At 40.1% G+C, this 27,868-nt stretch overlaps 1 protein-coding gene across 14 annotated transcripts in view; it reads left to right on the top strand.

The window, feature by feature from the left end:
- Positions 1-27,393, top strand: part of mast4 (microtubule associated serine/threonine kinase family member 4) — a 144,356-nt gene extending 116,963 nt beyond the window's left edge. For 11 of the 14 annotated variants that reach the window (XM_036580231.1, XM_036580229.1, XM_036580233.1 and 8 more), the window contains 18 exons: positions 56-188; positions 1,798-1,865; positions 2,174-2,265; positions 2,793-3,001; positions 5,663-5,801; positions 5,951-6,083; positions 7,913-8,078; positions 9,922-10,023; positions 12,782-12,907; positions 13,850-13,962; positions 14,610-14,731; positions 15,833-16,050; positions 17,094-17,291; positions 17,988-18,214; positions 19,763-19,885; positions 19,985-20,121; positions 20,271-20,455; positions 20,808-27,393. In XM_036580231.1, coding sequence (XP_036436124.1) covers positions 56-188; positions 1,798-1,865; positions 2,174-2,265; positions 2,793-3,001; positions 5,663-5,801; positions 5,951-6,083; positions 7,913-8,078; positions 9,922-10,023; positions 12,782-12,907; positions 13,850-13,962; positions 14,610-14,731; positions 15,833-16,050; positions 17,094-17,291; positions 17,988-18,214; positions 19,763-19,885; positions 19,985-20,121; positions 20,271-20,455; positions 20,808-24,547 — 6,231 coding nt within the window. In that variant the 3' untranslated portion in view covers positions 24,548-27,393. The remainder of the gene's footprint in view (positions 1-55; positions 189-1,797; positions 1,866-2,173; positions 2,266-2,792; positions 3,002-5,662; positions 5,802-5,950; positions 6,084-7,912; positions 8,079-9,921; positions 10,024-12,781; positions 12,908-13,849; positions 13,963-14,609; positions 14,732-15,832; positions 16,051-17,093; positions 17,292-17,987; positions 18,215-19,762; positions 19,886-19,984; positions 20,122-20,270; positions 20,456-20,807) is intronic. The other 3 variants (XM_036580243.1, XM_036580230.1, XM_036580235.1) reach the window with 1 other exon arrangement.
- Positions 27,394-27,868: the final 475 nt, after the last annotated feature.

Raw genomic sequence — 27,868 nt, 5'->3', positions numbered from 1 at the left:
ATGTGTGAGGGAAGGACCAACTTGACTAAAAGTGAAATGTTACATGTGCTCACAGGAATTTGACCCAGAAGAATTCTATCATCTGCTGGAGGCTGCAGAGGGTCATGCCAAAGAAGGGCAGGGCATCAAGACTGACATTCCACGCTACATCATCAGCCAGCTGGGTCTGACGCGAGACCCCTTGGAAGGTAAGATGGTCTTATGTCCAGAAGGATGTAGAGAAAGATGGAATTATTACAATAAAAGTCTTGCATTATTCAACTTGCAAATGCATGTACATTCTTAAAAAGAAAGGTGCTTAGCACTCCTTGAAGCAATGTCAGTAAAAAAAAAATTAAAAAAGTAATTCCCCAATACAAAACCTAGTTGAAATCACTCAATTAAAAGGTTCTTTAGGGAACTAAAAGTGGTTCCTCTATGACGTTGTTCCAAAGACTCCTATTTGGCACCTTTTATTTTTAAGTGTTGCCTGGGCTAGAGCTTGAATGCATCGTCTGTGCAAGTTTCGTTCAGTTGGGTTCAAACATCATTTCTCAAGTATGTGTCAAACTTGCTTTAGGTTTAAATTTCACATTTAGATTTTTCATAGCTTGTCATCTTTGATCTGTGTTTACCCCTGCTTTACTTTTTCTTCTTGCCTTATTCTTCTTGCTCATTTTTTATTACCATAAACAGTTTTAATCTGCCAAGTTGGATTCACTTGTCTTGTTGGTAGGTCCAACAAGGCCCACAAGGACACCCAAAGAACAACTTACATATGTAGAGTATATTCCATATAGTATCCTGGTGTTGTTCAAAGGCATGATTTGAGTAAAACTTCATTAAACTTAATTAAAGTTAAATTTAATTTTGAGTAGCCGATAATGTGACTGTTTTTTATGTTGGTTATTCATCTGATGACTGCTGCCATTGCTACTAGGTACATTAACATTGTCGCTAAGGTATTTAACGGGTACTATCATTAAGAATCTCTTGTTATTTGGCCTTAATTCCAACCAAAATTTCAGGTCCAGTGACAACTCTAATTTATGCAAAACATTTCGAGATCCTCATTACATTAGGAAGTGGCTTCTTCAAACTTCAAATTGAGTCCACAGGGTGGGTTCTCAGTCTGTGAGATAGACCCCCTATAATGAACCTGTAATTTTGCATCCAAGACTATCATTAGCAGTAATTAGAACTGAATGCAACTCCCACACTCCCCATGCCTTCCACAGTAAACCTGGAAGTTCCTCAGCTTCCTCTGCCAAAATAGTGTTGCTTTCAAAGCCCTCCAAGGCTCACTAAAGCTCAGTGGTCTCCCAGCTCGATGCCTGCGATGGCTGAATGTGGAGATGGACAGCTGTTCTGAAGTCAATTCAGCGCACTCAGGTCTCTTTAGGGACAGCAAAACGACCCTCTGGATCATTACCTCCTGCTGCTTGCAGGTTGGCTTTGGGGCCAGACTTGCTGATAGCTAGCTTGCTGGGGTTTGTTTGGTGGTACAATTTCCCTGCGGAAGTGTGTCATGACATGTGTTAAGTTCCTTTCCTCTGGTTTCCACTCCATTTAACTCATTTAGGAACCACAGGAGTCAACTCCTTGAGCTCATTGTGTGGAAAAAGTGATGTAGTCCTTTGTTTTAGGCTGCTCCGCTCCATGTATAAGGACGGAACAAAGTATGTGTTGATTAACATGCTCATACATGACTGTGTTTTTAGTCTTACTTTCTTTAGAGGGAAGTTTAATGAGATTTAATATTCTTTCCTTAAAAGCTGGCTCAGCTCAAGACCTGACTACTATTTTTCCATTTTGCAGAAATAGCCCAGTTAACCAGCTATGATAGTGGAATTGCAGAAACTCCAGAGACCGATGATTCTGTGAGTGTGAGTAGTTTTGAGCACTTTTACTTGTAAAGATATATTTAATGAACACTTATATAAATACATAGCCTATAAATGCTAATAAAATCTTTATTTTTCCTTACCTAGTAGATTGTTGTTTTTTCATGTCTCAGTCAGCAAATCACAAATTCAAAGACATGGTTAGATGCGACTGTAAGATGTCATGTTAAATTTCCACAATACAAAATGCAAAAGCAAATCAGATTTGACCTCTGAAAACAGAAGCTCTTTGAAAAGTAGTGTGCTCAATTTCACTCACTTCTATATTTCTGTCTATATTTCTCTTTCAGTCCCAGAGCCTGAGTGCAGCATTAAGATCCCGGCGCAAACCCTGTGAGGTGGACTTTGAAATGATCAAACTCATCAGCAACGGAGCTTACGGGTAATACATCTTAACAGTTTACATGAGTTATTGCCTTATGTCTACTCATTATTTAGCCTCTTAAGGATATTGTTACTAGGGCTCGAGTGATATGAAAAATTTTGGCCGATACTTATTGTAAGGGGCAAAAAATTCAGATAAACAATAATGTTGGCTATTATAAATGTGTCTTTATATTTTAATTACAGTAGTTTAAATCCTATAATTTTAAACAATTTTTTACTGAAATAAATATGATTTAAACTTGCAGTCTTAAGTAATATAAATGCTTTAGCACCTGAAGTGGAGCTACCCAGGATTCTCTTGGTTTAGTTTTTTGTTAATTAAAAGGAGAATTTCAACGTTTTTTTAAAATTTCTTCATAGCGCAATGGTTAGGATGTAAGCAACGCCATGCACAGTTGTTTTTACTGTTACTACAGTGTATCTTACTTATGAAGAATTGTTTATTATTAAATCCATTATTTGAGCAGTTTTGGTTTGATATTACACATGTATTAAGAATTGTCTTGTATTTTTTGCTCCCAGAGCTGTGTATCTCGTACGGCACAAAGAGACTAAGCAGCGCTTTGCCATGAAGAAGATTAACAAGCAGAATCTAATGCTAAGGAACCAGATCCAGCAGGCTTTTGTGGAGAGGGACATTCTGACATTCGCTGAGAACCCGTTTGTGGTCAGCATGTACTGCTCTTTCGAGACACGCAGACACCTCTGCATGGTCATGGAGTATGTTGAGGGTAAGATGTATACCCCATGCTCCTTATGGTAAAAGAACTAGGGAATATCGAATTACTAGGCTAATAACAGTAACCATTACATAAAATATTGTGGTTTGTACTAATACCAGTAACCACAAATGTTCCCTTTATTAAACACTATCCCTTTATTTAAAGCAGTGAGCATAAGGGAAACAGGTGAAAAGATTGATAATTGATTAATTTTCCATAGCAATGGAAGCAATGTGTCTGTGTGTCTGTGTGTCTGTGTGTCTGTGTGTGTGTGTGTGTCTGTGTATGTATGTAATATACATACAGTCATGTGAAAAAATTAGGACATTCTATTAAATATTCAGTTCTTTATTAAGAAATGTTCACATATCGATGTCTAATCTTGTTTTTATTTATCTCTGGAAAAGAAAGTGATTTAATTGCCGGTAAACAACAAAAAATAATCTTGTTTTACATCTTCATTAAACAAAAAATATTAACAAAAATGTGTATTCTAAAAGAGGAAAAAGTTAGGATACCCTACCCTCTAATAGCTAGTGTTACCCTCTTTGGTGGAAATAACTTCAGTGAGACGCTTCTTGTAGTCATCTACCAGTCTCTGACATCGGTCTGAGGAAAGTTTGCCCCACTCCTCATCACAGAATTCATTCAGCTATGAGATGTTTGAGGGGTTTCTTACATGTACAGCCCATTTCAAGTCACCCCACAGCATCTCAATGGGATTATGATCTGGGCTTTGACTCGGCCATTCCAGGACTCTCCATTTCTTAGTTTTCAGCCAGTCCTTTGTGGATTTACTGGTATGTTTTGGGTCATTGTCATGTTGCAGGGCCCAGTTCCACTTCAGCTTTAATTTTTTACAGATGGCCTCATATGTTCCTCAAGCACCCTCTGATACTCGGTAGAATTCATGGTGGATTCTATGATGGTGAGCTGGCCAGGTTCTGCTGCAGCAAAGCATCCCCAAACCATGACACTTCCAGCTCCATGTTTCGCAGTTGGTATGAGGTTCTTTTCCTGGAATGCTGTATTTGGTTTACGTCAAACATGCCTTCTGTTACAGTGTCTAAATAATTCAATTTTAGACTCATCTGTCCAAAGAACATTATTCCAGAAGTCCTGGTCTTTGTCTACGTTCTCTCTGGCAAAATTCAGTCTGGCCTTCATGTTTCTCTTAGAGAGCAAAGGTTTCCTCCTTGCACACCTCCCATGAAAGTTAAACTTGTGCAGTCTCTTTTTGATTGTAGAGGCATGTACTTTCACATCAACAGTGGCAAGAGCCTGCTGTAGGTCCCGTGATGACATTTTAGGGTTTTTTCGAGACTTCTTTTAGCATCTTGCGGTCTGCTCTCGGGATGAACTTGCTTGGACGGCCAGAGCTGGGCATGTTGGCAGTTGTTTAGAATATCCTCCACTTGTAGACTATTTTCCAGACAGTGGAATGGCTGATTTCAAATTCTTTTGAGATCTTTTTAAATCCCTTACTAGACTCATAAGCTGCTTCAATCTTCTTTCTGATGGCTCTCACTTCAACAGTCAGGAGCACACCAAACTAAATGTCTGAGGTTTAAATAAGGCAAGCCTCCTTCAAAATGCTGAGTAACGATGTTCTAATCGTGTGTGCCTGCTGTGATATAACTGTGTGTGATTTTAGCCATTTTAAGTGGGAGTAAATGTGGGTTGTCCTAATTTATTTCTCACCAGAAATTGCATTTTTTTTTATTACACTTTACAGAAAGTTTTAAAAAGTCTTTTCTTCAGTTTTAATTGTTTAGTTATATTACTTGAATCTCTCAGTATTGTCATCATCATCATCATCATCGTTAACCGCTTAGTCCAGATAGGGTCGCGGTAGCAGTTGGGAGAGCAGAGAATCCCAGGTGACCCTGTCCCCCGCAACTTCCTCCAGCTCATTCCCGGGGACCCCAAGCCGCTCCCAGGCCAACTTGGAGATATAATCCCTCCAGCGGGTCCTAGGACGACCCCGGGGTCTTATTCCGGTAGGCCGTGCCTGGTACACCCCCACCGGGAGGCGTCCCGGGGGCATCCGGATCAGATGCCCGAACCACCTCAGCTGGCTCCTCTCAATGCGGAGGAGTAGCGGCTCTACTCCAAGCTCCTCCCGGATGGCCGAGCTCCTCACCCTATCAAATAGAGTGTAGCCCGCCACCCTGCGAAGAAAGCTCATTCTCAGTATTGTTATTGATGTTATTTCCACATGTCCAAGTATGTTAAAATATATATATATATATATATAGAGGGAGAGAGAGTAAAGTATAAACAGGGTTATATGCATATGATTTATGTACAGTCATATGCAAAAGTTTAAACCCAGTCAAATAATATGTTTTGTTGAATTTCTGAGTGAAAATAAGGTATCTCATCTTCTTTAAGGAACAAAATTAACTATGAAATTTTAATACAAAACAAAACGTAAAACATAAAATGTGCCATAACTTTTGCACAGACCACATTTTTTTGTTTTGTTCCCCCCAGTATGTTAAATTCAGCAAAAAAAACAGTAACTGTGTATTACAATGTGTAGACGTGTTCTCTGTGGAGGATTTTCACTTTGAATACGACTGTTTAAATGATCATACACCCCTTAAAAAGACCTAAGCTGATTAAAAGTACAAAGTGAATGTCTCAAAGTAAAGACTGTTTTAACAGGTGGTGACTGTGCCACTTTGCTGAAGAACATGGGTCCTCTCCCTGTGGACATGGCCAGAATGTACTTTGCAGAGACGGTTCTTGCCCTGGAGTACCTGCACAACTATGGCATTGTTCATCGAGATCTAAAACCAGACAAGTAAGCTTCCCACATCATCTGCTGCCCTGTCACTTATGTTACTCATTGCAAGGGACTATAAGATCACAAACGTAGTTATCTCAGTTATTGTGCATGTGTAGCATCTTTGTTTCTGGTATTTATGTACAATTGTCAATGTACTTTTACAGTTTGCTGGTCACTTCAATGGGACACATCAAGTTGACTGACTTTGGCTTGTCAAAGGTGGGCTTGATGAACATGACCACTAACCTATATGAGGGCCACATAGAGAAGGATGCCAGAGAGTTCTTAGATAAACAGGTAAGGTTACAGAAGTTTGGAAGATTTATTGGTCTATATGGTATTCTTCTTTTACAGTCTTAGGCAAAAGTTTGGTCAGATGACGTGTTTAGTTGATTTTGAAAATAAGTTAATATACCCTCTGCCATGAACAAAATTAAATATGTCATTTTACTGCTAATGTTAAATGTAGAAATGTAAAAGATTCTACTTTTCATTCAAATTTGTTTTGCTGATAATAAAAATTGTAATGAAAACCTTTTTATTAAACGATAAAGAAATGCAAAATAGAAGATTTTTCTAGTGTGCTCAGTATTCTTGGACTTTTAGACCCCACTGCACAACTACCGGCCACTTCATTAATTATTCCTACCTTATATCTAGCAGTGGGCAGTATGAACAAAATTTATATCACAGTATAAGATTAAGATTACTGATGGTTTCAGTACAGATGACAGAATAGTGTGTTCATGTATATTTTTTTTCAAATAAAACCATTTTGGATGCTTAAGTAAATCTTTTTTTGTAAATTATTATTGTATATTATTCTGGATGTCCAGTCACTTTTAATCAGAACCGTAGTTAACAACTGAAGTAAATCTAAAATATTTTTATTGGGTGATAGTAAAATAGTAAAAACATAAATTAACCATACATGGACAGATGTCAATATTGATTTCTAACACTAATGAGATAAAGGTGAGTGTATGTAAAGCCCACAGCGGCTTCTCTGAGTGCAGCAAAAATGGTGCTGAATGTTGTTTTATGCCCAAAAGTCATTTGTCTCAAATGTCCATCTCTTACACTCTTTAGCCTACGACCGTCAGGCACGGTTGGAAATTAGGAAATATTAGGAGCCGTTAACACTATCAATTTTATCTGATAAGCTGAAAAGCCTTTTGTCTTGTAGCTTGAGACCGCGGCATCGCCTGAAGCAGCTGGCTTAGTATAATGGTAATGACAAAACTGAAAAAAAAAACAATGAACTGGTATATCGCTTTCTACTACTTGTATCTACACTCTTTGATTAGCTCTAATTAACATATAGGTGCACTGTATAGTTCTACAATTACAGACTGTAGTCTGTTTGCCTGTATGTCTGCTCTGTTTTACCCTGTTCTTTAAAAAGGTCAAAACCTTTAAGGGACCAGCAGGTATTATTTGAATGGTGGATTATTCTCAGCACTGCAGTGACACTGACATGGTGATGGCATGTTATTGAGTGTTGTGCTGGTATAAGTGGATTCGATACAGCAGTGCTGCTGGAGTTTCTAAACACTGTGCACACTGTGTACTGTGCACTCTGTTAGACACACCTACCTTGTTTGTCCAACTTGTAAATGTAAAGTCAGAGATCCACATATAGCAGTGCGACACATTAACACCCAAATAATACCTGCTCTGTGGTGGTCCTGTGAGGGCCTTGATTATTAAAGAATGAATCTACTCAGAACACAGAATTAACTGCCCTCTATTGCATTTCACTTACATAACTTCACTTGTGTTCAGCAAATATGCCACTGCTATCTGAGTAAGTGTCACATATAGTTCTACTAAATGTAAGTTTAATCGATTCAGTTGAACACTAAAATATTTATTAAACACTATATTTTTGTACAACAGCAACACCAACAATATTAGTAATAATGTTTATGGTGACAGAAGAATTACTAATAAACATTGACTAAGATGCACTTAAATGTGTGTATGTGTGTAGTTAAAATTCAGATTTGGAAAAAATTATGGGACACTTTTTCCCTACATTCAGAATCAAGCATTTAATTCAAGACACAGTGACATCTTACAGTTTTAAGAATGTTTAAGTTGAGTCATGAGCTTATCTGTTGTAGGTGTGTGGCACTCCTGAGTACATCGCTCCAGAGGTGATCCTGAGACAGGGCTACGGGAAGCCAGTGGACTGGTGGGCTATGGGGATCATCCTATATGAGTTCCTTGTAGGATGCGTACCCTTCTTTGGAGACACACCAGAGGAGCTCTTTGGTCAAGTCATTAGTGGTCAGTGTCATTATTCGCTTTCTCTTTATATTCATATCAAGAGTTGATCTATACCAAAGAGGCTCTTTTAGCTGAAAGTCAAGTCAAGTCAGGCTTTATTGACATTTCAGCTATATACAAGTACACTGTGAAAGTGAAATGAAACAACATTCCTCCAGGACCATGGTGCAACACAGGAACACAAGTGCAAGACAATACAGTACAATAAATAAATACGAAAGACTTACAGTAAATACAAAACAGGACACAGGCAGTACAAGGTACTGAGTGTATGTGGAGTTGTGCAAAGGAGGATGTAACATACTATGACATATTAGCATCTTAGCAGATAGCCTAGCATATACGTAGATTTGCAGTCATGTCAAATGAAGTGTTTCAGTGAAATGCAGTAATTATATTTTTACAGTGTTCCATAATTTGGAACTGCAAGAAGTGGGGAGTGAGTTAGTGCCGTATTTTATGTATTTTTATGTATATGTGTGTGTGTCCATGTGGGTGTTATGTATATGTGTGTGTGGGTCTGTGGGAGTTAAGGAATGTGATGGCTTGTTGAAAGAAACTGTTGCCTAGTCTGGATGTGAGGGCCCGAATACTGCGGTACCTTCTTCCAGATGGCAGAAGAGAAAGAAGTTTGTGTGAGGGGTGTGTGTGGTCATTCACAATGCTAGTGGCTTTTCAGATGCAGTGTGTGGTGTAAATGTCCGTAATGGAGGGGAGAGAGACCCCAATGATCTTTTCAGCTGTCCTCACTATTCGCTGGAGGGTCTTGCAGTCGGAGGCAGTGCAATTCCCAAACCAGGCAGTAATGCAGCTGCTCAGGATGCTCTCACCAACGTGTAGTAGATCTCCTACCTAAGCAATGTGTATTAGATCTCCTACCTATATCACTCATGGTTATGTCGGATAACCCAATGTATGTCTTTTTTCTGCAATGTTGTGTCTGTGTCAACCACATATTCAGCTTGCTTTTTAGTTTGGTTAACTATTACTGCAAACTGGAGGTAGTCTTTCCTTAAAAGTTTTTGAAGCTTCAGTGTTACATTTGAAACATTTTTCTAACCTAGATTATTATGTTAAGGTCTTGTATTTTTATGCAAAGCTCTCATATTAAGCTTCAATCTAGTTAGGTTCAGAATTCTAATTCATCTGGAGTGATTCACCTTTATAAAATGTTGACACTGACTCCTTCAGACTGTAGGTCCTCTTTCGCTAAATGAGTATGAGGCAATGCATCTCTGAAAATTAATGAAGCGACAGGATACATTTGGTTTGCTCTCCATCATGGGGTTACCATGGGACTGAGTGTTAATTAAGGTGCCAGGAAAAGGCAGTGCTAGTTGCCATTGCCCTGGGCATGGATGCATATTCATGCCCCCAAATTTGATTAAAACGTGCGACCCATGCTGCCGTGGAGACAATTCAGGCCCAAATAAAATGCAGACTCTCATCTATCTCCACCTATGGCCTTTTAGTGAAGCATCCTCTCTGCTGGTCTTGGATCAGCATAAACAAGGCATCCTCTATTCAGAGCCCTGGGCACATCCCCTAAGCAGATGCAAATTACATGAGTCGTTCTGATGTTTATGCATGCCTGCTTATGTACACTAGATATTGTGATTCAAACCAATACAGGATGAGCATCCCATTGTTTGATTTCATGTGGGAAAGAGTCCTGCATATTTGTTTGTGTAATTTGACAGATAGGTAATAGATCTCATTAGTGCGATGAAAGCTCAATGGCCGAACTGTTTTCACCTCTAGTGTGTTTGTTGTTGAGTAAATGCTAGGGTCTTGTAATGTCTGGACGGTGACGAGGTATGTGTTTGCTTTTGTTTCTTTCAAGACGAGATAAACTGGCCTGAGGGAGAAGATGCTCCACCAGCTGACGCTCAGGAGCTCATCACACTGTTGCTCAGGCAGAACCCTCTGGAGCGGCTGGGCACTGGTACAGCTTCATTCTCACACCTGCTCTTGAATGCTTATCAGGAGAAACACCAATACTGTTTACAGTACATTTCTCACCTCTCAGATAGGGCTGCAACGATCTTTGTAATGGTAGCATGCTATTGGTGTTGGGTGCATCATATCTATCCAAGTGTATCATAATTAGGGCCTGGTCAGTGTGAAAATTTTGTGGCTGATACCCTTACTGATTTTAAGGGACTAAAAGTTGAGATAACTGATAACATTGTCTGATATAATTTTACATTTATATTATGTAGTACTGTACTGACTGATTTCATTGTATTTTCTTAATTGTCATGTTTCTTGAACTCAAATAAACCTCTAAAACTCATAGTTTTAAATGATATAGATATTATGGCCCTGAGGTGGTGTTTCCCAGAATTTTTCAAGTCTTTTTTTTTTTCCTTCTCATTTTGAGGCTTGAACACTGAAGTAGTGTGCCAGACAGCCAGTTAGTTGTAGTTGTGTTTTCATCTACACAGCACATGGGTGTTTGCTTGCTTCTGAGTGGTCTAACGTATCTACATTCAGTTCACAAGCTCTGTTGTTAGGTTAAATGTCCCCACAAACTGTACTGTAATAAATCCAATTAAACAGGCCTAATTGTGCTCCCTTTGTAATAAAACAGGCAGTTGGTCAGTGTTCCTAAAGTACTAACGAAATCTACATTATGCTCAGAGAAGCATATTGTTTATTATAATAGCAGATTTTATAACAATAACAATAAAATATTGTCATATTGTCCACTTTAAGGCCAATCCAAAAAAATGGCTATTTCTGCTTCTACTCTTTTCTATTAATTTCTGAATTGTTTTATGTGTAAAGAACTTGGTTTAACAATTCAAAAAAATTGGAGAGTTTATTCTCTTTGTGTCACAGTGTCACAAACATTTACTCTGATTAAACAAATCAATAATAAACGCTTACTAATCCGAATTCCGAAACTTCCAGATCTTCTCTGGCAGCTGTTTTAAACAAGTTACTTTCTTGTTTTTTTAGGATCCTATACAGGGCAACGCTGTTCATAATGTAGGCTATAATTAAAATTGCAGCTCTTGCATTTTGACTTTTTCTAATTGCAACTACGATATACCCTGATCAGCCTTATCATTAAAACCACCTCCTTGTTTCTACACTCGTTGTCCATTTTGCTCTGCATACACTTGTCTGAGAATAGTCCACCAACCAAAAAAATCCAGCCAACAGCATCCTGTTGGCAGCGTCTTGTAACTACTGATGAAGGACAAGAGGATGAGTAACACTAACTGTGCAGTAAGAGATGAGCTATTTTCTCTGACTTTACATCTACAAGGTGGACAAACTAGGTAGGTGTGGCTAATAGAGTGGACAGAGAGTGGACACAGTGTTTAAAAACTCTAGCAGCACTGCTGCGTCTGATCCACTCGTATGCACGCAACACACACTAACACACCCCCAACATGACAGTGTCACAGCAGTGCTGAGAATAATCCACCACCCAGATCCACCACCTGCTCTGTTGGGGTCCTGACCATTAAAGAACAGGGTGAAATGGGGCTAACAAAGTATTCAGAGCAACAGATGGACTACAGTCTGTAATTGTAGAACTACAAAGTGCACCTTTATGTTAAGCGGAGCTGATGAAAATGGACAAAGAGTGTAGAAACAAGGAGGTGTTTTTAGTGTTACGGTTGATTTGTGTAAAAATAACAACTCTTTCGGCCCTAATGTTATTCTCGTGCTGTCATTCAGATTTGGGTACATTTTACAAGTTTTTAGTAATCTAACTGATGAATTTGTTGTGCCAAATTATTTTCCAAGAAGATAAACCAGTCTAACTATATGGGGTATTCACTTTATTATAAAAACTAGTTTTTAATCACAGAAGCACAGTGAAACTGTCTCAGCATCTTCCATGAATGTCAACAGGTACAGTGTACCTTTGCATGTCAGGTTCCACAGGCAATAGAGAACAACCTCCTTTCTCAAACAGAAATCTTTCCCTCCAGTCGATTAAAATAACACATGGAGGGACACATTCATCAGAACCAGTGTCATTCAGCTGGACCTCCAGTCTTCCTGAAAGGTCACTCGCAGGAAATTGCATTGCATAATTTATGACTGCGATATCAGCGTTGGCTGCCAGTGAACAAAAAACACCTGACTCTACGCTTTCTATCCTGTCCTGAGGAAGCATCTACTTTTCACTGCTGAGTTTCCAGCATATGTCAAAACCATGTCTGTGAAAGACTGACATTATGGCTCTCTCTCATCTCTGCATGGTTTGAACATGCATAAAGTAATTAATTAGTGCTGAGTATAACCTGATTTTAAAGGAGAATACCACTGATTTTTAAACATTTTGGCAGAATCATGTCATTAAGATGTAACACAAATACATTACCTAATGACACCATCTAGTGATAAAACATATTTTAAAGACACGTTCAGGACGGAGAGATACGTGCAAGGTGATTTACAGCAAAATAATACTCAAAGAAAATAAATAAAAAAAATAAATATGTCATGGCAGTTGTCATATGCTGGGTTGCCATGACATGATTATGTCAATGTTATGTAGCAGGGTTTGAGTAAAGTATTACCGATTTTTGATTTACATGTTCTGAAATGTTTGTTCTATCTTTGTGACCTTCTAGTTGAAGTTGACTGTTTTCTCTCTCTCTGTCTGTGTGTGTGTGTGTGTGTGTGTGTGTGTGTGTGTGTGTGTGTGTGTGTGTGTGTGTGTGTATACATATCAGCAGGAGGAGCCTACGAGGTCAAGCACCACCAATTCTTCCACAGTCTGGATTGGAACAGTCTACTCAGGCAGAAGGCTGAATTTATCCCCCAGTTGGAGTCTGAGGATGACACCAGCTACTTTGACAGTCAGTACTTGTGCGTGTGTGCGTGTGTGAGCGCGCATGTGCGTGTGTGTGAGCGCGCATGTGCGTGTGTGTGTGTGTGTGTGTGTTTGTGTGCGTGTGTGTGTGTGTGTTGAGGGTGGGGGTGGGGGGAGGTTGTTTCTGAGTCATGCTTGCAGAGCAGGGCTGAGAGCCAGAAAGTGTCAGACTGCTGCTTTCTACATGAATCAAGGTTTTTGGTGTGTCTCTGGTCATGAACGGATTTGCAGCTAAGACAACCAAACAGTCTATAACAATGTTTAAAACAGCATCACACACTTACTGTACACAAACTGGACCAGTAATAACATTACAATTTCAGATTTATCAGATAATAATATATCAGACCCCCAATACATTGTGCACCCATTATTAATATCAAAATCATGGATAACCCATCTTGAAGTATGGTAGTTCAGCTTTGCCTTGGGGCCCACCAAATGGTTTAACATTTTTGGATTTAGTAACACCGCACTAGTTTTTTGTAATTGTGGAGCTATTGACTGATGCAAAAAGATAACATTTAATAGCTAAAGATACAACTAGAGATGGCACAATACCATTTTTTTTCTTTTCTGGTACTGGAACAGAAACCTTGAGTATCAGCCAATACTGATCCAATGCACTCTTTTGATGAGCTTCCTTTTTGTGTCTTCGGGTTGGTTTCTTAGACAGGGACTAAGACTAGTCCTAGACCACACAGCTATCTGAATGGAAGGAAATATGTAGTCCAGGACTATGCTAAACCCATGTCCAGGAACCCAAGCCTTTATGATTTAAGACTTCCAATAAAACTGTTGTAGCTTAGCATGTCCTTTTACTCGTTCCAAACATACAAAGGAGTAATCCTTTGAAAGATAAATGTATGTGCATATCAGTGAATGGGCATAAAAGTTCTTCATGCTCATATTTTTTATTTGTATTTAGCCCGATCCGAAAGATACCATCACCTGGAAACTGAGGAAGAGGATGACACAAATGATGAAGACTTCAATGTTGAGCTGCGCCAGTTTTCATCTTCCTCACACAGATTCTCCAAAGTGAGCTTCCTCCCCTGCAATAACACTCTGCACATACCCAAATGCATGCACACTAGTCGATAAACTTCAAAAGCTCTTGCGTGCCAGCATAATGCACAATCAGTACCATCCAAATTACTTCAAGCCAAGCACATAAGATGTGAATGTTTAGGATTCTTTAGATCTCTCATTGTTAAGGCTGAAGCAATAATCCAAAAGAGCCTCTTCCCCCTCACCCACTGTAGCATTAGTTTTTGACGTTGAGCACAGCTCCTTTTCATGCATTTGCCATCATGTGTACAGCCTGTGCTTTTCAGGAGGATTGGAAACAAAAGCACAACAAACAGTCTGGCTCTTTATAGTCTGCACACAAATGGTTTTGGTGCATTGCAGTATGGATCCAGGAATATTGTCATGTGTGCAGCACAGGTTTTTCTTGATTCACTTATACAAGATTTAAGCTGATGCTAGTTTTTAGCTAAGATTTTCAATTTCTGATGCTTGTGTTCATTACATACACAATTCTCTTAAATCGATTTGAACTGTACCTTCAGTTTTACACATATTTTTTATACCTTTCCTCTTCTACTGCTGTCTTGTGACAGAAATGCATATAACTATTAATATTTGTTAACTATTAAGAACCTGCATGTTTATGACGGCTGTAGGTGTACAGCAGTCTGGATCTATCCCGTGGGCAGCTGGAGGAGAAGGGAGAGCAAGCGGAGAAGAAGAGTGAGAGTCCTCTGACTGTCGACTCACTCAGCTGGACCCCAGACTTCACAGAGATGTAAGTCCATAACAAGTTGTACTTTTATTATGTTCCCTGCTCAGTCCTTGCTTGAATATGAAAGACAGGGTGTACATGCGCAAGATATTAGTTAGCTAGTTTAGATTTGTTTTATTTACTTTGCATTAGTTTTGCATTGGTATAAATATTTAAACCAGTGGTCTACACGCATGTAGGCATGTTGATGCCCTTGACATTTTTATCTTTTTTTATTGAATTAACAGATTATGGAACCCAAATTTAGCATGCCTCTTTATGCATGGTGTCAAGGCTAAAGCTTTGTTGTGCACTAAACAGTAGCTAAAGTTGGCCTAATCAGTTATTTTAGCCTTTACTTAATAGTGCTAAGCGAAAACAACATGCTACAGTAGAAGTTCAGACCCAGTGGAGAAGTTTTGTATTTTTTAGTTTTCTGAGTAAAAATCTAATAATGTGTTATCAGTGTTAGGTTTATAAATACTAGCAAGGTAGGCTTGTAGACTGTAAAATGCACCATATTCAATGATTGTGAAAATGCCTAGAAAATACTTCACACCTAACTATCAACATTTCAAATGCAACAGATTGTAGGCTGTTAAAGGCTATATGATGACCAGGTGAGGCCTACTTTTATTTTACAGTGTGCCTACTGTAAAATAAGCTGCAAGGATATTGTTGGCAGAATTATTGCAATAAACAGCATCATCCAAGATCCAAATTTAGTACCACATATGAGCCTTACACTAAGGGCTAGCTTCTAATATTATGATGTTAAAAATACTTATAATTTTATAATATACAGCATGTAACTGTTAACGTTCAGCGGTTCTGTTTATTTCTTGCTTTCTCGCACAACAGACTAAAAAATTATTATAATCTTTCCGAGTGGTGTGCAAAATTTGTATGTGTGTAGTTACTTAGTTGATGTTCTATTATATGTAATTAACTGCATTCTTTTCTATTGTATACATTTTTAACTCACCATAAATAAGAATGAGTGTTCAAAGTGTGAGTGTGCACTTACTATCAGCCTAAAGCTACTGTGAAAATAAAATGCAGACCACTGCTGTAAATTGTGTTATTGTAACCACAGATTATTTCCCATGTTTTTCTTGTGAGCAGGCCATCTCTGTCACACTCGTCTGACACTGAGAGCACCAGCCTGGGTAGGCGTTCGGGTCTGCTGCCTAAGTTTGCCATTTCAGCGGAAGTAGAGAGCTGTGAGGGCTCACTGGCCCTGGAGGACCCCAGTAAATTGGACTTCTCCATCGGAGAGCTGCCTCAAGATGAGCCTGACGCCACCACTCCCTGCAGCACTGTTAGCAACTCCACCCTTTCAGGTAAAAGGGAAGATCTGAACATATCACTGAGCCTGTGGTTAAGGATGGGTACAAGCATGCATGCTGAAGTGCAGGCGTCAAATTTTGTGGTAGAACAGGCTAGTCTGAGAACATATGGATAACTTGCCTTGTGGCACGCCACTGATTATCAGCAGGGTCTGACAGAGGATAAGAGGTAGGTTTTAGGTTGAGGGTAAGGTTAAGGTTAGTGTTTTGGCTTGGGGAAAAGGGAAGTTAAACTTAATAGATACAGTGGCCCCCAAACGTATTTGGACACTTTAACCATTTAACCATTGGTAAACTTTGTTCTCTAGGTTACTTTATAAAATGTTTAACAAAATGACAGATCTTTCAAGAGACTGATGGTAGACTGCTTGTGTGGTGAAAGCTTGGAGGTGAATTCCAATAAGACTACACCAAGGGTACTATAAAGCAAAGAGGTGGAAATGTAAGTCTGGGGCAGGGTTTCTTACGGGGTTATTTTGGTGTGCATATATTCATTGATAGGATTGTGAATCCAGAATGCATTTCAGATGCATTTCAGATGCAAATATGCAGATGTCTGCAAAGAATTAATTAATCATTAACAATCATTAACAATCATACCAGTTTTTTGAAAGAATATTTTCAAAAAGAAAGTTAAAGTCTTGCAATGGTCTGTTTAACAGAAGTGGCACTTGGTTTGTGTCCTAACAAATACAGTTTTATGCAAAAGTTCCGGCCTGGCCAAATTATGTTTTACTCTTTAAGTGAAAGTAAGTACACATCCCGTACAGCGAACACATGTCTGGGCTGAATTTAGCTTATTATAGCACAATTCATATTTTATGGTTTATTTTTTCCATTATGTAAAACTAAACATGGGCAGTAACATTTTCAGAAAATTACATGTTTAAGTTTGTTCCCTTTTGAGGATGTGTTAACTTATTTTCACATAGAGAATCAACAAAACATGTCATTTTCCAGGGGTGTTCCAACTGTGAGTAGTTGAATGTAAGTTAATCAAAATAAAGTGGTTGTTTTTTTCACCTCTGTTTAAACAGGCAGCTTCTCTGAGCACTTGGACCAGCTGCCATCGAGGCCAGAAGGAGTAGACAGCTCAGACAGCACCTGTAGGCCATCCACTGACACCAGCACCCAGCTGACTACCTTGAGACCTGAGGCCACTGATAAGCCGAGCGCTGTCAGCAAAGTTCCTAAGTCAGCGTCCGCCAATGCATTGTCTCTCATGATCCCTGGTGGTGAGTTTGTATCAGTATTTGAGCATATTTGTGTTTGCACAGAGCCTATGCCCCTCTGAAGCATGAAGGAGAAAGTGTATGCTTTTTTTATTTGTAGATTACACACAGAATTAGGCAACGTGGGCTGAAGGAGGTGTGTGCAAGCTTTAAAATTCGCCATAGCTTAGCTCCCACTGTGAGCACTACATTTTGTGGAACAGCTAAGGACTAGAGCTATGACTTCTCGAACATAGTGACCTGCGGCAAAATCAGGGCATCTCAGCAGTTCAGGGGGAGAGGATAATCCTGTCTGTCTCACTCACAGTAGGAGAGAACGCACCATTACCATTACTTGAACATTTTAAGGGCCCATTACAGTAAAAAATGAATTTCTTTCATTTTTCGCATGTCCACATGATCCACATATGGCAAATTAAACTTTGAAAACAGGACATTTGGAATTTGTCCTTTGTGCAATGTCATGAAAACCAACAAGTTTACAAATTTAAAAATGTACAATTTATATAAGCATGTTTAGTCTACAGAGTTATGACTGTTTTTGGTAAATATCACCACAGAAACATCATAGGGGATTTTTTTTCCCCCTTGTTTCCCCTGTGTTTAATAAAAACAATGAGATCAGATACAGAAGTACACCTCTATATTTGTTTCTTTGACATTAACCAATGTAGTGTGCATCTTTTACTGTTCCTCCAGATGTTTTTGGTACGTCTCCACTGGCTAGCCCCATTTCTCCGTACTCACTGTCATCAGACCCCTCCTCCAGAGACTCCTCCCCAAGCCGTGACTCCTCCCTCTCTGCTGTCAGCTCACGTCAGCCTATCGTCATTCACAGTTCAGGAAAGAAGTTTGGCTTCACTCTGCGAGCTATTCGAGTCTATGCTTGCGACAGTGATGTCTATACTGTCTATCACATGGTCTGGGTAAGAGGTTAAATGAGATTTGGAACATTGTGTCAATGCATTTTTCATAGTCAGTCTAGTTCAATATTACATTTTCAGTTCCACTGTACAGTGGCTGACAAGACCATATTCACAGTACAATTAAAAACACATTGCAAACTCTACATTTTACAAACATTGCAAATAAAGAAAACACAGACAACTTTAGAAATGCTGCAAAGCCAGTCACAACGCAATGGAAGTGAGCCAGATCACAACGGAAATGTTTCTGGAAGACTCAAAGGGGATTGAATATGATGGGAAATCACTGACAGGAGTATAAGACCACAGACACTCACATCCCAAGTTCATGGTTAACCTGGCTGGCTAGTTTACTGTTTGACATATAGCTGTGCTGTGGTACACACTTAAAAAAGATTTACAGAGAAAAAGGGTTAAAGTGTTCTTCAGATTGATGAAGAATGTGTTTTATAAGGTTCTATGTAGAACCTTTTTGAAAAAGGTTCTATATAGCACCGGCAAGGGTTCTTCTATTGCTACGATGTCAAGTATGTAACAATAGAAAAACCCTTTTGGTGCTGCATAGAACCCTTTCTAGAAGGTTCTATATAGAACCATATAAAACGCACTCTTCATAAATTTGAAGAACACTTTAACCCTTTTTCTCTGTAAATCTGAAGAACCCTTTAACGATGCAAATAACCCTTTAATCACACAAAGGGTTCTTTGAGTGTTCATGGTTCTATAAAGAACCGTTTTCTTTACTAAAGAACCCTTGAGGAACCATCTTTATTAAGTGCGTAGTTATCTGTTAATTACTAGTTAAACTTTTACATTTACACTTTACAGGTAATTCCCATTACAATACCGTGATAGTAGTAAACTGCACAAATAAAAGTGAACTTACTTTTACCAGTGAATGTTTATGCTGCATTGAATGTAAAAGTCTGAATGGCTCAGTCCTCTTTGAGGGTCCTCCGGAAACATCTCTGTTGTGTTGTGACTGGCTTATCAACGGTTGTGAAGTTCCATGTGTTTTTTGTATTTGCAGTGCGATTGTGAAGTGCGGCGCCGGTGTCGTCATTTTGATGAAAGTGTTTTTGGCGTTTGCAACTCATTTTTATTTGCAGTTTGTTGGGCCTTCTCAGACACCATACCACTGTCTATTAACATTTTTAATTTAGAATAGCTATATACACACTCAGCTTTTTGTTCATTATAGTATCTTATTTGGTATAAAGAGTGGGTTTTGTCCACAGTTTTCTCATCTAAACTTATAAGGGGATAGAATGCATAGGGTGCATGGCATTGTTCTCAAGGTAGTACTGTCCTAATATTTACATGTGATATTGCTTTCTCTCAAAGTAATCCTGGTTAGTCTTTAATATGTTAAATTATTGTAACTCAATAAAGAAAACATGCTCATATGACTAAAACTGATTGAAAAGCTAGGTCCCAAAACATTTTTATCATAGTGTATAAATCTGTCCTTGCCTTTTTGACTATATTGTTGTAATGTACCCTGCAAACAAATCTGTAGATCACATTTTTTAAAAACCTTTTTGTCAGAATGTGGAGGATGGTGGGCCTGCTCATAAGGCTGGACTCAAGGCTGGAGACTTGATCACTCATGTCAATGGAGAAACAGTCCATGGACTGGTACACACTGAAGTGGTTGAGCTACTGCTGAAGGTGAGAATTTCATTCTCACTACTGTGATGACAGTATTTCAGTGGCTTGGACAGATATTAGTGTGACAGCTATGAAATTATGTTGCCTCTTTGTTTACAGAGTGGAAGCAAAGTTGCCATATCCACCACTCCTTTTGAGAATACTTCGATCAAAACTGGTCCAGCTAGAAGGAATAGTTACAGGAGCAAAATGATAAGGAGAACCAAGAAGCCAAAGAAAGAGAAAACACAAGAGCGGTGAGTCTTGTTGATAAAGTAGTGTGACTGCATGATGCACCTGACCTCGCCACTAGAGGTAGCTGTTGTTCAATTTGTCTTACATGCTTCACTTTATTTCAAACACCAACAGTAGAGCTCAGTGACAATTTGATATCTTCTTTCTTCAGGAGGCGTTCAGTATTCCGACGATTTGCCATGCAGCCCTCTCCGCTGCTCCACACAAGCCGTAGTTTCACCTCCTTGAACCGCTCGCTATCCTCAGGGGAGAGTCTGCCTGGATCCCCCACGCACAGCTTGTCTCCCCGCTCTCCCACCACTGCCTTTCGACCCACCCCTGATTTCAACCAGTCAGGTCAGAACTCTTGTTTGCAGTTTTTAGAATGGATATAACTTATTTTGCTTGTTTCTTTTCATGCTTTATTGCATGTCTTCAATTGCCCCACTTCGTAGATTAACTACAGCTTTTTAATAGTGAAAAGAAAATGAACCCCTTAAACATTGCTGGACCCTCCTAGCAAGTACAAGAGTCCTCCCTCCTATAATTTAATAATGACTCAGACATTTTGCATTGTTTTCTGTGTAGTCACTGAATAATAATGAGTGTTAGGATGTGAACATTTAATGGCTTACTTTCAGACGCTGTTTTCAGAGGTAGCCTTTGCTGTTTGCTTATGTAGATATGTTCTTTTCCACTGTGTTCCCAGGTGGCACATCTTCTCAGAGTAGTTCACCCAGCTCCAGTGCTCCAAATTCCCCTGCTGGCTCTGGCCACGTCCGACCGAACACCTTGCATGGCTTAGGCCCTAAGCTGCCTGGACAGCGTCTGCGCCAGGGCCGCCGCAAATCTGCAGGAAGCATCCCTCTCTCTCCGTTGGCTCGAACACCATCTCCAACCCCTCAGCCCACATCACCTCAGCGGTCCCCATCTCCCCTGCTAACCCACACAGTCGGAAGCTCCAAGACCACTCAGGCCTTCCCTGCCAAGATGCACTCACCCCCTACAATCGTCAGGCACATGGTGCGTCCTAAAAGCGCTGAGCCCCCTCGGTCCCCACTCCTTAAGAGGGTCCAGTCAGAGGAAAAGCTCTCACCATCCTACACAGGTGACAAGAAGCATCTCTGCACCAGGAAACACAGCCTCGAGGTAACTCAGGAGGAGGCACAGTGTGAGGTTGCATCCGGAGGAGAGCACACCCTACAGTGTGTGGAGGAAAACTCTTGTGAACCGCCTGCCATTACCCGGGTAAGACCTGCTGAACAGGGCTGCCTGAAGCGTCCTGTCTCTCGTAAGGTTGGACGGCAGGAATCTGTGGAGGAGCTTGATAAAGAGAAGTTAAAGGCAAAAGTGGTGGCAAAAAGGCAGGACTGGTCTGAGAGACGTGAGTCCCTGCAAAAACAAGATACACTGCAAGAGGCTGAGGCTGCCTCATGCTCCCACCCCAATGACGATAAGGAAAGGGGGCATCATGGACGAGCCGCAGGCAGACCCCAAAACAGCACTGAGCCTGGCTCACTTGAGAGCAAAGCTGCAAATGCCACACTAAAAGATGTCTTATACAAAAAGCTAAACACCAGAGCATGTGAAGGCGTAGTGGAATCCCTCAGCAGTACCGGGGACTGTGTCTCACTCTTAAGTGAAGGTGTCAGATCAGCCCAAACTCCGGCAGAAAGGCAACTCTCCAGACAGATTAAAGAGGGAAGTAAACAAGACAGGCTTGATTTCAAAGCTCCCAACATGGAGTTTGCTAGAAAGAGGCAGTCTTTTGAGGAACGTGAGGACTGCATGTGTTGGATTAACCCTGGTGTCCATGAAAGCCTTCACTTTAATGCCACCAGATCCAAAAGTCTCCAGCTGGACTCTGCTTTGACATTGGATCATACAAAAGGGTCAGTTGGATGCGTCCACGCCACTCCTGGAATTGGCACAGAGTCCTTGGGCCCTAAGCTATTCAGTGGGCGAGGGGAGAGTGCAGTGGAGAAGCTGCAGATGATTTCCTCCACCGAGGGGTCCATCAGAAAGACCTCATCTGAGTACAAACTAGAGGGGCGACTTGTGTCTTCCCTGAAACCTTTAGAGGGCACGCTGGACATAGGCCTGCTCTCTGGACCCAGGGTCTCCAAGACTGACACATGTCTTTCCAAGATGGCAGGTGGCCAGGTCAATGGTGTTGGGCTGGCAGGAGCTCTACAGAGCCAGAGTGAGAAGCAGCTGCTAAGCCCTCAGCAGAAGCCTGTGAAGAAACAGACATCATCTCCACCGGGAGTGGAAAGCAATGGGGCCAGTGTGACTTTGACCAACAAAAACACTGGAAAAGAACAACCCACGACTAATGGAAATAACATCATTGGTTCCATTAGCAGTGATGGTACTCAAGAGGCAAATAAGCAGGGTGAAGGAATCAAGTTACAGGTCATGTCTACTAAAATGGAGCCAGTGGACCCAGGTGGAAAATTGGAGACGAGGTTGAAAACAGCTCAGGAGATGAGGGCTGCCCGACACAGCACTCATTTTGCTTGTGGGAAAACACCCTCGATCAGGGAGGTCAGTAACGAAGACCAAGATGATGACATGGAAAACCCTGAGGACAAACCTAGTCAGCAAAATAGCACTGCGAATATGTCCGTGACCTGTGACCATGTCATCAAGGAAACCACCTCAGCACCATCTGATGTTGGTGTTAAAGATGTGAGAGAGTCAGTTGTCAGTCCAGAGAACTTGAACCCAACTACAATATTTAACAGCCTTGAAAGCCCAGGGAAAGTATCGAAAACAACTAGCTCAACAGTGGTGATAGAACAGGTACATCAATCAAGAACAGACAAGGACAAAACAGCAGAGACACATATGTCAACTATGGCCTCAGCACAGGCTCTGCCTCAAAAAGAAGAAAAATGTTCCCAACATCTAGTAGCAAGTGGACTGAACAAACCAGAAAGCACAGCTCAAATCATAGATAAGATTGCAGAAAAGGTACACATAAAGACTACTGGTAGAGATGCAGTAAGTAACACACCAGTTTTAAATGTGGAATCAGAACTGCCACACTCACAGGGCTTAGTTAAAGGAAAAGTTGCTGCTCCACAGAGTTTAGCTTTATCCCCCTCAGTTGCAACCTCTGTTTCTACTTTATCTTCACCGGAACCAGGGAACCCAGTTATTAAAAGCCCATTGTCTCCAGATGCTCCTATTCAAACCAAGCAGAGAAAAATCAACACAAACCAATCTCCCAAACCTGCTCCTCTTAAAGCCATGGCTGCTGTAGTTCCCGAATCACAACAAAGTATAGAAAAAACCCCACAGCACTCTTTGGAAATTAAGCCAAGTGGTACTCCAAGTACACAGCCCAAACAATTATCTCCCAAAACACTAAGCACTGCTTTTTCAATGGACAGACAAACAGTTACTGATCCGGCCTTTAAAGATAACTCTGTTGTGACACAAAATGCTGCTGTAGGAGTTGACAAGGGACGTAGTTCTCAAGATCGTGAGCAATGTGGAGGCAAATCTAAAAACATAGACAAGGAGCACATAACTCACATGATTCCAAAAAAGTTGAAAGATGAGTGCAGTTTGCCTGGGAAGCTTGTCAAAACTGCTATGTCACCTGAAGATAAAGCAAGTGAAAGTGAAAGTGTAAAGTGGATTGAGAAACAAGGGGTCCTAGCCACTAGTCAGGCCCTCTCCAGCTCCATATTAAAGGAGGACACTGGTTCCAGTCCACCAAAGATGAAAGGTACTCTTTGTAGGACTAGTGATACTGTGCAAGTTCAGTCTGCAAGTCTTCTTGAAGATAAGTTAAAACTCACAAGGGCTCCAGAACTGTCTAGTCAGAAGTTCAGCAAGCCAATACTTGATGTTTGTGGGAAAGATACAGGTCTTGTACAGGCAACAGTAAAACAGCCACAGCAGTCAGCTACCAGTGCTCCATCAAAACAAGGATCTTTAAGTTCCAAGAACAAACCCAAGGTAGAGTCCCCACTAGTTACATACCATGGTGGCAAGGCAACTGAAGAAAGAGGGAAGCAAGAGAGCAAACCATCAGTGCAGACCACCATTAAAGACAGCATAGATGTAAAACCAAAGGAGCAGAGAGAACCTACCCTTCCTGCATCTAGAGCACAGGTCCAGAAAGAGATTTTGGGCCATACTGGCTCCCAGCTTGCTTCTGTGCCAGTGCTACCTGTGCCTGCTGTTAAGGTTCACATACCCAGTGGATCCCCCACAGTCAAAGGCGCTGGTGCCACAGTGGAGATGTCTGGACAGTCCAGTAGAGAGCCTGTGAGACTTAAAGTGGACACCTCAAAACCAGATCCCTCACAGAAAGCCAACCGTAAAGACTCACAGAGGTCTGTGACGTTGGCCAAGGAAGGCACAGTACCTGACAAAGATTCAGCTCGCCCCAAGCAGTCCAAGGATCTCCCACGAGGTTCTAATAAAAAGTGACATGAGAGATTTCGATGGTTGCCAAATCAACCTTTTCAATCTTTCTTTTAAGAAAAACAGCAAGACAAACGTATTTTGTTTCCATGCATTGTATCATAACGCCTTCCTTTCTGAGGACCGGTGAAGCTGTTACTCCAGTGTTCAATGGTGGACGAGAGAAAAGTGTGCAAGTGTGTATGCTAATCAGCAGTGCTCTGTTAATACTTTGGGTCTGAAAAGTTGTAGTTTCAATTGTAGACCTGATTTGCTGCTCAAAGTCCCCCCCCCCCTTGGCTCTCCCTGTTGTGCAAGGCAAGATGCATGTAGGAAAGTGTGCAATCAAATAAGCATGGACAGAGTCTATGCTTTTGAAAGGCATTAAGGATCTGTGCCAATTGAGCCTGAGTGGAGTTGTGAGAAATAAAGACGCAGATGCAATCCCAGTGCATTTCAACAAAGTAACATGCATTTCTCTTGTATTCAAACTAAGGTTGTCAAGCAAAATGCAGTGGTTATACATGTGCTGAAAAACCACAAATGAAATATTTGTAGCAATGGTGCTGATGTCTCAGCACACAAAAAATACCACCAAATTTGTCCTTTCTTGTTATTGTTTTTTGTTGTTTTTGACCTACTTAGAGGCAAAGTGTGCAGTTTTGTTTTGGGTAGTGGTGCACAGAGGGAATGCACTTTGTCCTGTGCTTCTCACCTAGAACTATTTTATAATGGAATCATCTTACGGTTCTGGACTCATATCTAGTGGAAGGGGCCTTAGGATATTTTGGGCAGTGCAGCTTGCTGTTCTTAGCAGGCTGTGGCAAAATTCACATTCCTTTCACATACATCTCTACATTTACTGAAGATTAATTTTTATGCAATGTACTGTACATAGAGCAATGTTAATTGTACAAAGGGTGATCCATGGGATCAGCTGAATATGAGTGTTGTATGTTTTATATGTATATATTTTGCTATGTCATATGTTTGTATACTGTACTCAATATGTTTGTTGCTCAGTGATCTTTTCACATGCATAGTAAATGTTGCCATATGAAATAAGCTCATGTAGAAAAGTCCAGAAAAGGCATGATTGTGGTCTCATTTCGAAATGAGCTGTACTTGAAATTACATGGACACTAATAGCAGTTACCGCAACTCATCTTCAAAACATGTATTCGTCCAAGTGAGTCTGTCTGGACAGCTGAAAGCAGCTTGAATGTCCTCTCTTGACTGTGATTGATGAAAACTTAATGGTGGTGTCAAAAGTGTGAAAAAAGGGAAAAGATCGATGTAGAACACTGCACAAAAGTTATACTTTTAAAAACTGAATGTTCAAATTCTCCTATGCTGTATATCATAACTCTGTCTGGTTTTCCACATAAATTGTCAGGATATTAGGGCTAGTCTTTACTGTTCACCATTAAAAACAATGAGAATAGCAACATGTACTCAATAGGAGATCATAAGCAGAAAAGGCTCTAAATGAAGACAGGATGCATTGTGTTGTTATGACCTTAGTCAGGATAAGTCAGGATTAAGGCAGTCAGGACTTTCAGCCAGCACTCCTGTGTTGTGTCTACTATACCTGCAATTGGTCGCGAAATCAGTCATGTACAGTGTGTAATGCGTATATAAGTGGGACATGTGTAATAATTATCTAGAGGCATTTTTGCACTGACAGTAGACTTGTCTAAAGACTGTACATTTGAAATCAATACTACTAATCCATTTTACACACAGTCAAATTCAAGACTTTTAAAATGTCCTATGTAGTCTGTATAACGTGTCTCTAAATGTACCCATCCAAATATTTCTTTGGACATTTATCATCATTTTATAAAACCAGTGACTTAAAGGCAAGTGACAGAGAATGAGAGACTATTGAATCACTTTTAAAAACATTTAATATTTGCTCTGAGCCACATACCTAGTCCTTTTTCTATTACTTAACTGACAAGATACCCTGGCAACTGCAGTATGTAGACTACTATGATAATAATGTAATATAGTATCTTAAGAATTCAAAGAGCATACAGTATGTAGAAGCTGGATATGAATGTTATAGAATGCACCATGCAAAGAAAATGAAATTGATTGTAGAGATTTTAAACTGTAGTAGCAGAATCTGAAGTTTTACTGTTCCTCATAAGCTTTGCAAACATAGAATTTGAAGCCTGAAGAGACAAGATGCACCTTATTACTAAAACTTACAACACATACTGTGTTTCTGGACAAAGATCATAAATGAGCATAACATGACCATTAAGTAAATGTGAATGTTTAATGGGGCAAATTGTGTCGTCGATCATAGCCAGCTTGAAAATGGTCATGAACGAACCACAAAAAATGTTTAATGGATGGATTGTTTTTCCGTCCCCATGCCTTTTATTCTGACAGTTGATGTTTAAATCCTTAACTAAGCACATTGAATTTTTGTTTACAGCTAATTCATGGATGTGTATTTTGAATATTGTGTTATTAATTTGCCAAATCTATGTGCTATGTCACAGGAAACTGTCGTGATCATAGTGTGTATGTCGTGATCATAGTATGATGTCCAGGAGGTTGTGCCGTTGAAGACTGTCAGTCTGTAGTAGCCAATCTATCTGTTCTGAGTCTGTCAGGTCTAAAGGATCCTGCATAGTTTCTGGAGTTTTCTTTTCTCTCTGAGTGTGAAATTAGTGTTTTGTGTAGAAGACCCTGCTTCTCATTGTTTGTCTTTTAGGATCTGTGCAATAAGAGATGTGGTTTTGCGTTTTGTATTTCACCCAAGGAAACTCTATGGATGTCATAGATGTTGTATTCTATACAAATATTTATACTTCTAAGGTTGTATAATACTAAAAAATAAAAAGGCATGACATTAAGCTTCTGTCTTCTCATTTATTTAAATGCTGATTTATCCTTTGACAAGGTCAGTTTTTATGAAGATAATCAGCTTGCAACAGAGGAATTCCTGGTAAAATTAAAGTTATGTTATATACAGTGTCCTGATGAAACATCAGGGATGTCTCTCACAGTCTCACATAGTTACTGCATTCCATTTCAGTGAAAATAAATGAAGAGACACGTTAAAGAAGGATATAATTTTTTAACCTTCTTAGTTCATGTCCCTGGTCATATTAAGCACAATTCATTGTATCATTTAAAATACAAGTTTCTTGCTTTTTTCATAATCTTTCATGAAAACATGACTTTTTGCCTGTGTCCAAAACACCTGGTTTTTGACTGATGCTGTGCACCAGTAGGCAGAACAAAAATAATATTAACCAATAATACCCCTTTTTCCAACCCCACCTAACTTGGAGCAAAATCGCAGACCTTCACAGACCCTCCCCAATA

The sequence above is a fragment of the Colossoma macropomum genome, unplaced genomic scaffold (assembly GCF_904425465.1).
Source record: "Colossoma macropomum unplaced genomic scaffold, Colossoma_macropomum, whole genome shotgun sequence".
NCBI classification, from domain to species: domain Eukaryota; kingdom Metazoa; phylum Chordata; class Actinopteri; order Characiformes; family Serrasalmidae; genus Colossoma; species Colossoma macropomum.
Note: the sequence above shows the minus strand (reverse complement) of the source record. Positions and strands in the feature narration are given on the sequence as shown.